At 43.7% G+C, this 12,781-nt stretch overlaps 1 protein-coding gene across 1 annotated transcript in view; it reads right to left on the reverse strand.

Moving 5' to 3' along the window:
• Nucleotides 1-494: 494 nt before the first annotated feature.
• The window catches only part of LOC109984819 (voltage-dependent calcium channel subunit alpha-2/delta-4-like), a 60,879-nt gene continuing 48,592 nt past the window's right edge, over nt 495-12,781 (reverse strand). The window contains exons 29-40 of the mRNA XM_065956815.1: nt 11,972-11,986; nt 11,803-11,847; nt 11,637-11,699; nt 4,819-4,889; nt 4,374-4,449; nt 3,719-3,771; nt 3,421-3,476; nt 3,077-3,097; nt 2,808-2,925; nt 2,290-2,405; nt 1,646-1,728; nt 495-1,402 (exon numbers count right to left, since the gene is read on the reverse strand). Of these exons, the coding sequence (XP_065812887.1) occupies nt 1,301-1,402; nt 1,646-1,728; nt 2,290-2,405; nt 2,808-2,925; nt 3,077-3,097; nt 3,421-3,476; nt 3,719-3,771; nt 4,374-4,449; nt 4,819-4,889; nt 11,637-11,699; nt 11,803-11,847; nt 11,972-11,986 (819 nt within the window). The 3' untranslated portion in view covers nt 495-1,300. The remainder of the gene's footprint in view (nt 1,403-1,645; nt 1,729-2,289; nt 2,406-2,807; nt 2,926-3,076; nt 3,098-3,420; nt 3,477-3,718; nt 3,772-4,373; nt 4,450-4,818; nt 4,890-11,636; nt 11,700-11,802; nt 11,848-11,971; nt 11,987-12,781) is intronic.

Raw genomic sequence — 12,781 nt, forward strand, 5'->3', positions numbered from 1 at the left:
CTTAGTGATGCTTCGAGCGCTGCTTCACTGATTTGATGTTTTTACCACCAATTACAGAAAAATAAATAGATCAGTTGAATCCTCCTGAACATATTTATTTTTTAACAATTTATTTTTGTAGCTTTTTATGCCATTTAGTTTTAGAGATAGGACGGTGGATAGAGTCAGAAATCAGGGAGAGAGAGAGAGTGGGGTAGGGAAGGAGCCACAGGTCGGATTTGAACCCAGATCGTCCGCTTGAAGGACTGTCGTCTCCGTACAAAGGGCGTGCAAACTAACCACAAGGATACAGGCGCCCCATAAACTAAATATTCTAAGTGTTTTTTTCTGCTGAAGCTCCTCCCTCCTGTGACCTCACATGTGAAGTGCAGCAATGTTACATTTACCTTTAACAGTCAGCCAGCTGCAGAGATCTGTGAGATCTCGTGTCTGTGGAATCGTTACTTCAAACAGCAGGTGCGTGGTGTCCACCAAGAAACAAAGAGGTAAACAGGTTTGATGTTTAAGTTTTTAATCGTGTCGGCTCGGGAATGCTGTGAACACACGCTCATTAAAAAAGTCTTCAGCACCGACCGCCTCTCTCTACAAGTTTTTGATTTCATAGAAAAATCTTGCTGGACAAGCGCTGAGCGAGTTCCTCCAAAGGGTCCCGGTCCAGAGACAAAAGTCCCCTGTCGTGGAAATCCATCCAAACCGTCGACCGCAGATCTGAAACATGATCTGAGGATGACGCTGCTTCTTCACATTTATGAGAATCCCGACTTCAAGTCACAGCTGACGCAGACGCTGCAGCACGTCCTGACTCGGGTGCTTTCACTTTTGGCCACTGTTTCTTCTTTTGAGCCCTCAAAAAAGATTAGATCCTCAGAGTGTGGACCCCCCCCCCCCCCCCCGACTGCTTGTTAAATAGAAAATCACCTGAATGAAAAACTCGACATTTATACATCACTTCTGTATCAAAAAGTCGCTACATTCTGCGCGTGTGACGGCAACGTTTCTCCACAAGCTGCCACATTTACGTCCGTCAGAGTCTCGTTCCTCCTCCAGCGACTTCAAAAAGTCTTCTTTCTGTTTCAGTTTGTGTCAGAAAGAAGATAAAAAACGACATTCAAGTAGAAAATAATAAGAATTAAAGTCTGATAGCCCTTTGATCCTCTCTGCAGAGCGAGATGAAACTCCTCTGAACGGCAGGAAAATAAAAATCTGAGTGTCCTGTTCGCTCTCCTTTTGGCTCCTCCTCCACAAGTTTCCTGCTTCAAGTCCCCGCCCCTCGGAGCGTCCTGATTGGACGGTTCTGGTTTTACGTCCAGCAGTGGAGGAGAGACGAGATGAGCATGGAGGAGAAGAAGAGAGAGAAGGAAAGAAAGATGGCCACCGCTCCGCCGCACTCTTTTGCGTTTTCCTGTTGGAGAATTTCAAAATATTAGTGTTTTTAAAACGACACAAATTAATTTATGTGACTGCTTTTATTTTGTAATTAATATTTTATAAACCAAAGACGGATGTTGAGAATCCGCTGATTGTATCGCTAACATCGTCTTCATGTTTCTATTGTCCTGTTGGATCCAAACCTGACGATCTCGTTCTCTGAACGCAGTCTGACTCCTGATTGGACGCTTCTAAGCGAGAGAGAGAGAGAACTCACCTTTGGGTGGTACGAGTGGCAGGACTCCGGACGCCGTCGCACCTTCTGAGACTTCATCCTGTTGCACTTCACCGTGGCGTTATGTTCACGGTCGTCAAGGAAAACACCACACTGAGGAGTTCAGACAATCGACGTTCTGAAGCTCTGACGGTTAGACATTTAAAGATCACTTTACTCGTTACTTTATGTGACACTTACACCAACGTCAGCACTGATGCATTCTGGGAGAAAGGACACCGCGTGTTGTAAACAAACACAGGAAGAGGATCATTCAGCTTCATAATGAAGTAGTGATTTGGAGTCCGAGTGCAGGAAGGCAAACTTCTCTCACAAAAACGACGCACCGAGCTCAACAACAACACGCTGTCAGAGAGCGCAGTGCTGCAGACCCCCAGAGTCCCCCGAGACCCGGGTGCAGCTCACGTTAGCTCTGCACACCGAGGAGGAGACACTCCATACAGAGTCAGCTCCACGGTCTGTAAGCAGGAAATAACCACGTACATACAGTGGTGCATCACATCGCCACGGGACACTGACGAGCTGTTTGTAAAGAAACAAAAAGTAAAGCTAAAGTGTGATTGTTGTTTCATCCAGCAGGGGGCAGCGTTGTTGTTTTTTTTCAGTGAGCGTAAACAAAAGGATATATTTGATCTCTTTGGCCTCCAGCAGGATCGGGCCGTACTGACGGGAACAGTCGCAGTCGGCCTGAGTGACGACCAACACCAAGTTACTGTCAGGAATCTGCTGCACCACGAACATCCTGAAACACACACACACACACAGACAGATATACACACACACACACACACACACACACACACACACACACACACACACACACACACACACACACACACACACACACACAGACAGATATACACACACACACACACACACACACACACACACAGACAGATATACACACACACACACACACACACACACACACACACACACACACACACACACACACACACACACGAGTGTGAGTGAGTTTTTTAAGTCCTCATGGCCGCTTAAGAACAAAGTTTACATAGTAGTATTTGATTACCTGTGTGTGTGTGTGTGTGTGTGTGTGTGTGTGTGTGTGTGTGTGTGTGTGTGTGTGTGTGTGTGTGTGTGTGTGTATCTGTCTGTGTGTGTGTGTGTGTGTGTGTCGTACTTCTGGCAGCGTCCACACTTGATGAGGCTGTTTGCTTCTTTGACCGATGAGTCGTACATGAAGCCGGGGTACGCCGTGTCACACGGCTGCAGAGCATCCACCTTCTTCTGTTTGTGAGCTGAGACACACACACACACACACACACACACACACACACACACAAACAAACACACACGGTTACACTTCTTATTTTAATTTAAATTCATCAAAAGTTGAAGATGTGAACATTATATCTAACACACACACACACACACACATGATGTACTCACAGGTGTGATATCCAGCCTTGGCTGAATGGATGGAGATGGATCACAGTGAAGACACGGGGCGGTGATGATGATGATGATGATGATGATGATGATGATGATGAATGTGAAGCCCCCATTGTGAAACAGAATGTTTGAGAATGAGACAAAGCTGTGATGACATGATGATCACAAACACACCAGCTGTCTGAAGACCCTCCTTATATAATCACGTCTTTATGTATGAACCCATTTTAACCACTATGTGTCAGAGTTACATATTGCTCCCCTCTTAGCATGCTAACTCATGCTAATTAGCGGTTTATACAAAGTGCAGCAGAGACTGGATGACCATCAGAACTTCTTACCGTCCACGAAATAATCAGAGTGCCAGAGACCACAGAAGTTAAAGTCCAGCAGGAACCTGACGGGAGACACAGACACACCTCATTAAAGAGACACACACACACACACACACACACACACACACACACACACACACACACCTGAGCTGGATTCAGACATACATGTTTGTTTTTTGTAGCTTTAACTTGTCCACACAGTCTTTTATTTTCTGTAACTCTACAGACTCATGTTTGTGTTCACTTTACTTTAATGATGATTTAATGTCTGTAAAGTTTGCCAAAAAAATCAGGCAAAACTCACATCAGAGCGTTGGTGAAGAGCCATCTCAATAACGCTACGATGCCATAAAACGGCTGCAAAAAAAAAAGAAGACAACATTTATTGTTAGAAATATAGGTGATGTAGAGACAAAAACAAAGTTTTGATTTGATGCAGCTCAGCTTACAGTGACAACATTAAAGCAACAATATGTAGGAATTTGGTTTGGTGCTCTTTGGCGCCCACCAAAGTTCTCTTTACACACACAGTGCTGTTAGCGCCTCGCCCTCTAAGACATTTCTGGACAATCGTGAGAAGATAAAGAACCAGGTCGACTGACGAGGTTCATTTGTATCACCAGATTTAGATCAAATCTGACTCTGCTAGCATCTTCAACATGTTGTTAGCTAACTGATAGCATGTGTGTGTGGATTCAGCTGTTACCATGACGACTATAGGCCGTGGCTAAATGTCTACATAAGAGAGGCTAATTTATTACCTGCTAGTTGAGATCAGTTTGTGAGGTTCCAAACTTATGGAGCTAACTTGAAGCTCGACGAGGAAAGAGACGACTTTTGAAGCGACTGTTTTAAAGTGACATGTTGTTGCTTTAATGATGATTTAAAGAAGCTTAAACCTGAAGCTGTACCTGACAGAAGTTTCATTACTGTGTTTGTGTTTGTGTTCAGAGACTCACGCTGAGCAGAGGGCGGGCGCTGTTGGCGTGATGATGACTGTTCTTACACATCGCCTGGTAGTCAAACAATGACACTCTGCAAAGAAAGACGAGAAACACAAACAGATTATTAGAGAGAAGAACGAGCAGAAAGGTAACGTCAGCAGGTTGAAGGACGGAGACAAACACACTGAGCGTGGTTAAATGAACGCTGTTAGATATCTCCTGTGATGTTTGACTCACAGTTTGCGTTAGATTATCATTACTCCTCATGCATTAAAGTAAAGAGCAGTTTGATGTTGAAGTTGATATGAGGCTCATTTTGAACAGCAAAGACTTATTATTATTTCAAATGCATCAAATTATTCAAAGATCTAAAACCAGTCCAGTTTGCTGTGGATCTAGCTTTGAATCTACTATGACCTGAGTGACTGAGAACCTAAACAGATATATCCTTTAATCTTACTTTCTATACATTCCCATTTTGATCAGTGACGCCATGACGGAGCCGTCCACTTCGCCAAAAAACCGACCCACCTGGAAGAAAACGACAGAAACAAAGATCGTTAAATATGAACCTAAAGCAACACACTGTTGAATCCTGTGATTTAATTCAGTTACTGAAGAGGATAAGGGTCAGACAGGAGGAATACATTCATGAGAGGAGGAAGATCTATTATTATTACAGACTTTGAAAACACAAGTCCAAATGTCGGGAATAAAGTCGAACCCACAATTTCCTAAATTGAAACTCTATTCTTGAAATTGTATTTTAACGATACTTCAACGTTTTTTCTCAAAGTGCATAATGCAGACTCTCCCATCCTTGGGGTCGCATAGTATTAAAAATGAGAGGGAGCTGGTGGAGCAGTTGTTAGTTTGTGTGCCCCATGTACAGAGGCTGTAGTCTTCAAAGCGGGCGGCCCGGGTTTGAATCCGACCTGTGGCTCCTTTCCCTCGTGTTATTCCCCACTCTCTCTCTCTCTCTCTCTCTTTCCCTCTCTCTCTCCCTCTCTATCCACTGTCCTGTCTCTGAATGAATGCATAAAAATCACAAAAATAAATCTTACAAAAAAAAAACTCAAATAGGGTCGCCTGAAATTTCTAATTGTCGATAAAGTTCTTCCTGAATCACAGTCACAGATTAGTGTTAGAAAACATGTTGTAGTGTATTTTGCATAAAATGAGACCTTTAACACCGTCTCAGAAACGACTGGATGCCCTCGATCTTCTCTTCCTTGAGGAGATGTAACAGATCGTACTGCCTCAGGAGAGTCCACAGGGACTCGTCCCACCCAGCAGGACTCTGACTTTTTGACCTGTTGCTCTCTGGGAGACTTTAAAACAGACTCAAACACAGTCTCTACTCCAGAGCCATGAAGCCACTAAATGCTGCTCCAATGTGAATGATTCTCTCATCTGTGCAAAATCTCCTGAATGATAAAATACAAGTTGAGTATTTTATACTTATTCCTTTTTCATCTACAGCTCCTGAAGCTCTGAATGGGAGAGCGGATTCTTCTTTCAGTCTCGTTGTATTTGTGCAATGGCAACAAAGAGATTCTGATTCTGATAAGAGCAACTGGAGCGCACACATTTCCCCCGCGGGGAGTGTTTCTAATGCTGAATCTTATCTTTTGATTTATTTCTGAATCCCTTCACAAAGCATTTATATTTAAAAAAGAAAATCTACTCTCAGAGCGCCGGTAGCATAGCGGTTATGTTGCGCGCCCCTTGTTGCAGCGGTTGAGGGTCTGAGTCTGACCTCGGCCCTTTGGTGCATGTCGTCCCTACTCTCTCACCCCAGCGTCTCTCTTCAGCGGTCCTATCCAATAAAGGCAAAACCAATCGATTCTCTAAAAGCCTCCAGTAAAGACGGAGCAGGAAGTCCCCAAAGAAGCCATTTGTCTGATCATCCTCACTGCAGTTTGTTCAACGTCTGCAGAGAGATTGTTTCCAGGATTGCTCCTCCGGTTTACTGCCTACAGAAAAGATTTAAAGACAAAATAAAGGTCTGGTTGAGGCTGCAGCAGGGAGTGTAAAGCTGTGATTTAACATCGCTTGTGTGCGTCCTCTCCGGCCCTCCGCAGCAGCAGCAGCAGCAGCAGAGTCTCTGAATTATTCAGAGCATTTTGTCTCAGCAGCTCTGTTCGTGTTTACAAGCTGCTCGCTGCCCACACCCTTTCTCCACCTGGACCCGATTTCCCCAGCAGCCTCGGAGGGCTCGCAGGTTGAGCTCGCTGGATGCTGCTTACAGCGAAACCTGACCCTCTGTTTACTTGACAGCAGCATCAGCAGCAGCAGAGGCTGAACGTGCTGGAATAAACAGAAATATAAAACAGTACCAGAGCCAGAGTCACAACGCTGCCAGGAGCTCTGCAGTAGCTGAACACGCCTTTCTTTCTGCTTTTAGCCTGAAGAAATTTTTGAACAGAGCTGAGGTTTTAAAATCAGGACTGCAGCAGCAAACTGAAAACACTGCTGATTGTACAACGTCAACTCAGACGATCGGCTGCAAGAGACACACAAGAAGTTCGAAGGTTAGGGATGTGTTTTTAGTCCTTAGACGTTAAGCGCAGAGACGGAGATGTTTCCCACAGTTTCTTCTCTATAAATATTGGACACATTGACTTTAAATGTCGGTCCAGACATAATAATAACAATGAATCATGACAGAGTATCTCTTAAAATTATATTTGATAATTTCCTGTCACTAGGTTTTAAAACAATTTGCAAGGAGCCAAGTTAGCATAGAAACTAGCTTAGCCGGGTCGGGTATATTGGTTATAACCAGGCTGTTAACATGTTTATCTCTGCTGTAAAACAAGGACACTTTAATATGGGTGTTTATGGGGAGTGACTCACATTTGGAGCTAGCCTCTAGTGGACACTTGAGGAACTGCACTTTCACATTGGCTTCATTTTTTTGAACCACAGAGGTTCCTGCTTGAGTTTAACGCTTCAAGCTGAGCTGACAAGTTTAGATGATGTCCTGAAAGGGCCATAGTACAGAGGATGCCACCCTTGAATATCGTAATTTTTTTAATTACAACCTTCCTGTGCAACAAACCCTCATGATTTAAATATGACATATTATCCCCCTCCTCCACCTTTTCAAACAGTCCCCTGTGGTCTAAATGAAACATCTGTGCTGTGCTTTGGTCAAAATATAACATGAATCAAGCACCAGAGGAGGTTTGTGAACCTGTATAAACCACCTCTCTCAGAACACTCCGTTTTGGTGTGTGTGTCTCTTTAAATGCAATGAGCCCCCCCCCCCCCCCCCCTGAGTTTTCTCGATAGACATCACTCCTCTGTAGTGAGAATAAAAATGGCGGACCTGCGTTAAAGTTTTGTTCTAGGCTGGGAGTGGAGTCCATGGGTGGAGATACCAGGGGAGGGGAGGGGAAATATTTTTACCAGAATCCCACTGTGACATCACAAGGAGAGCACATTAGAAACAGAGCATTTTTCTCTGTGTTGTAAGACTTATGCAGACCACAAACAAAGGACTGGATGGGTTTATTTCACATTTTGTGGGTCAGTAGACACTCAGGTTACCCAAATATATGTTCACAAACACTGTAGATGGGGGGATTTTTCATAATATGTCCCCTTTAAAGGATATTGAAGTTGTTCAGAGTCCCACTCTACAGTTTGTGTGGCCTCAGAGTGATCGTCTTTTTAATTTCAGGACATAATAGTTTGTTTTTATCAGTCTCACCTCGTCCCGGCCCTGAGGATGAACAGTGACCTCCAGCAGCAGCCTCATTGATCAAACAGACACTTCCTCTGCATGCTGAACACCACCGACAACAACAATCCCCGCGTCACCCTGCTCCTTACACTTCCTCTCTCTGACCCGTTTCTTTAAGTCAGCACCGACTCTGATTAAATATTTACCGCGCCCTGCAACGCAACGCAAACTGCACCTTCACACCACAGCAGCTTTAACACCGGGGGGGATTCCGGGTGTTTCCACAAACCTCCCGTAAAGTCCAGAGCTCAGCACAAACACGCAGGAAGCACTTCATCATAATATCTGCTTAGTAAGGCTGCTGGGAACGCAGCACACATACAAACCATGAAAAATGAGCGTCCGCAGAAAAGGATTCTTACTTTAAGGTTATTTCTCACCAGAACATTCTGCTGCTGAGTGCAGAGATTTCATTTTAATCTGACTTCTAATTGAATTATTTATAACTTTAAAACTCATCTCAACACTCTTAGAGGCTGCAAGCACTCACACTGAAAAGTAAATAAAGACTTTCAGCTGATTATTTCCTCTCTTCAGGCAGTTATATTGATTACTGTAATCGCTCTGATAGGATTCACTTTCAGAAACTGGAACTATCCACAGACTGGACAAAGCCTCAGTGATGTCCCCTGTCTGTTCCTGCTGGAGTCCCATCGATGGCGGTCTCCATGTTGGAAATGCTGTCTCAGTCTAACTTTCAGTCAACCTAGCGACAGGCTGAGAGCTGGAGCTGAGGCGGGTTTTAAGACTCCTGACAAATCGTTACATCACGCCCACTTGTCAGTCAGGTCAGCTACACGCCTTATTGTGAATAACTCTTATCCTTCATTAAATCAAAACAGAGACAAAAATCCATGACTGATATATCGGCCGATATCTTTCTTAGATTCAGATAAACACATTTATCGTGTTCATCCCTCAAATGCAGTTATCAAACACTTGTGGAAAAGATTTATAATAAAGACAAGATGGTCACTCAGCTGGAAAGTAACTGAGCATGTACGTGCATCACCGCTCGACACTCTGGAGAGTGATGATGTTCGTTGTAATCCATATAGCGCCCTCTGCTGGTGACAGAGAACTGCTTGTGTAATACAATGAAATTCAAACGTAATGCTATTTGACTGGTGAATAAATATAGTAATATCAGCGCATATCAGAGATAAAATTAGCCGATACCGATAGTCACTTGATGTGCTAATATCAGCCGATATTATCGACTGGCAGATTAATTCGTCGGGCTCTAATTTTAATCATTTCAAACTTCCCCTCTGAGACCCAACATGTCAAATTGAGTCTACTGAGGAACCTGAATTGTCTCAGGCCGAGTTGGTAGTTTTGAACATGTTGACATTCAGTCAGCAGCTCCGTCCCTCTGACCATGACCTGGTTACTGATATCACAGGGTCACTGAGCGACAGCTGCCCCATCTGGACTCAGAAAAAAAACAGCTGCTGTCGCTGCACAGCTGGCAGCCTCACAGTCACAGAGGACGACCTGTAATAAATCACAGGTTCGAGTCCAGGTAACGAGACCTGACCCACACACCAAGCTGAAGCTCTGGAGAAAGATTAAATGACTAAAAATAGAAGAGAAGATGTCAGTGGGGGAGGAGACGGGGGCAGGAAGTGTGTGTGTATGTGTGTGTGCGGCTGCTCAGTTGAGTGTTTGTGCTTACATGGTGGGCTCGGAGTAATCCTCGGTAATATGGCTCTTAACGGGATGAGTTAATCCAGAGCTAACGAGCAGATGTCAGATAGACAGCAAGTACACAGTCAGACTCTACACACACACACATGAACACACACACACACACACACACACACACACACACACACATACATACACACACACAGACACACACACATACACACTGTCACTTTAAAGGCCTTTTAAATGATCTGAAACATACGGAAGCCTGTTGTGGTCAGGGTGGGGGCGGCGGATGAAAACTCTTTTTTACCACCTCTAAAGTGTTGATTCAGTAAAAAAGGGACCCTGCTGAGTTTTTGACCACTAGGGGAACTATTGAGCAAAGTCGAGACCTTGATGAAACAACCAACATTTACAGAAGAAATGTGAGGTTTTCGTAATTCAAAGATTTTTGATAAATTAGGAAACCTGATAAGCCAGTTTCTTAAACATTCAGGATAAAATATTTGGCGTTGTACTAAAAATAAACGCTCCAAGTCAACTTTAAATCCTGGAGTGGAATTAAGCGGTAAGGGGCGCTGATAGCCGAGCGGTAATGACGCGTGTTCCATGTAGTCCACATTCAGTGAGGTCAGCAGGTGCAGCAGCTGTTATATATCCCACTGCTAATGCAGCGCACACAGATTAAGAGTAAAATCCAGTGAGGCATCCAGATGTTGTTTATGAACACATTAAATGATCCACAGAGCCTAACAAAAAAACACTCCGTTTCCTTAAAAGGTCACACATTCAGAAAATCCACTTCACCATGTTCCTCTAACTCTAATATGTGTCTCTAGGCCGTCTACAGACCCCACAATGATGAGTAAAGTCCATCCTCTCAGTCTTCTACCTGCTCCACTTTTCAGAAAATGTGTTCTCAAACAGGCCGTTTGGAGATTTTCCCTTCATGACATCATAAAGGGCAGTAACCCCTCCCCCAGGTGGGTGACACTCCCACAGCTAGGTGTTTGTTCTGCCCTCTGAGTCTGCCTTCTCGCCGTAAACAATAGGACATCGAGAAAACTCGAGCCACCCAAGCCCTTCCAGAGAGGGGGCGTGGTCAGACACAGCTCATTTACATTTAAAGTTACAGACACAGAAACAGCCTGTTCTGAGCAGGGCTGAAATAGAGGGGTTTATAGGCATGATCAAATACAGGATCAGAGTGGATTTAGAACAAGAAACTTCACACACATGTTTTGAGGATAATCACAATGTGTGATTAAATATTTTCAGATCGGATTGAAGTGTTCTTCCTGTAGCAGTGAAATCTCTTAAATAGAGCGGATCACACGTACAGTCTTCTAATTGGATGATAAAATTGAGCGGCATCTGTACACACTCCACATGTGATACGTATAAAAGTAGAACTAAAGGCACAGGAGCTGGAAAAACGGCCGTTAAAGGGTGATATCAGCCTCCAGAGTGAGCTGCCTTTAATGATTATTTTCATTATTGATAAATCCATGAATTATTCAGACAGAAATGTCTGAAAGTGTGGAAATGAAAAATGTTTCCCTGAAGCAGAGGCTGTGTGTAAGACGAGTCTATGGGTTAAAGAAGGAGTGCCTCTAACGGACGTTTTCTAAATGGCCAGCAGGGGGCGCCTCGAGATGGAAGTGGGATTGTTTTGGAATTTCTATGTGACCTAATGACTCTGGAGAAAAACTGAAGTGAAGACACAACAGTATTTGGTTTTTGAAGGTGTTGTGAGGAAGTTTGTTTCCATTTAAATTTGAGTTTCTAAAATCTTTAAAAAAAACCAAAAAAACATCCGGGCCGAGGAAAGCAAAGAGATCAGTGTGGGTCTCAGGTGAGTTTTGGTTTCTTACGTCGCTCCGCTCTTTGGACAGCAGGATGAAGCCGTTGTTGTCGACCAGGTAACAGTTGAGATCCTGAACAGGAATATGAGAGTGTTTGTGTTTAAAGTTTTTAAAGTGAAGGACTGGTGATGATTTAGAAGGTGACGATGAAGAGCAGATCAGGAGGAGTACTTACAAAACTCTCACAGCTCAGAGGGCACACACCCTCCACGTCCGAACACTGAGGGAAAGATAGAAGAAGAAGATTTTAATCTAGAGCGCTTACGTTACAAAGTGCTTAATGATGTGAAACAAAGCAAACTAAAACAAAAACACATCATCATATAGATTCAGAGTTTACTCACGTCGGTGTCATCGGGCTGAAAGCAACGCGATGGAGAGGAGAGGGAGAAAAAACAAGAAGAGATAAAAGAGTAAAGATTGTTACATTAAAGACAGAAATATTGTATCTTCATTTGTAAAACTTCAGACCCTTTGTTTCTACTTTCATTCTTTATGTGCTGCCTTTGCTTCAACTGTCAGCGGATAAAGTGACCTTACTATATGATCAGACATTAAGGAAACATGCTATGTTGAAGTGCTGGCTTCTCTGACAACAATGCAGCAGCCAGTATGTCTTCCTTCTAACTTTAGATTCTGGTCCTGAATGCTCTGGATTTGTTTGGACCAGAGAAGGTAGGCGGTTTTAAGACACCCCCACACGGCCATTTTGGACGCCCCTCGGTTTGCAAGCAAGAGAACTAGTTCAGATAGAAGTGATTGTACCCGACCTAAAAAGCCTCTGCATGTTTCTAATAAGCTCCACGAGCAGAAACGTGCTCAAACTAGGATCAATATTGGAGATGCTTTTGAAAAATGGAGAGAGGTCAGAACACAGAAAGGTTTACAGACTGATGCAGAGCTGGATAAACACTGAAGCTTCAGTGTCCACCACATGGCAACCTGTGTGAGCATGGACTCTAGAGAGGGGGGGGGCGGGGGGGAGACAGCTCTCTGTAATGTTTTGAATTTGGACTGCAGTACCCATTTTAAACTCTAGGTGTCAGAGTTACATATTGCTCCTTTAAAGAGATTTAAATCCTTTTAAAAAAACAGATCTGTATGACTTGCAAATAATGAAAAAAAAATACGTAAAGGAAACAGAAAACTGTACA

Source organism: Labrus bergylta, chromosome 7 (assembly GCF_963930695.1).
Source record: "Labrus bergylta chromosome 7, fLabBer1.1, whole genome shotgun sequence".
Lineage (NCBI taxonomy): Eukaryota > Metazoa > Chordata > Actinopteri > Labriformes > Labridae > Labrus > Labrus bergylta.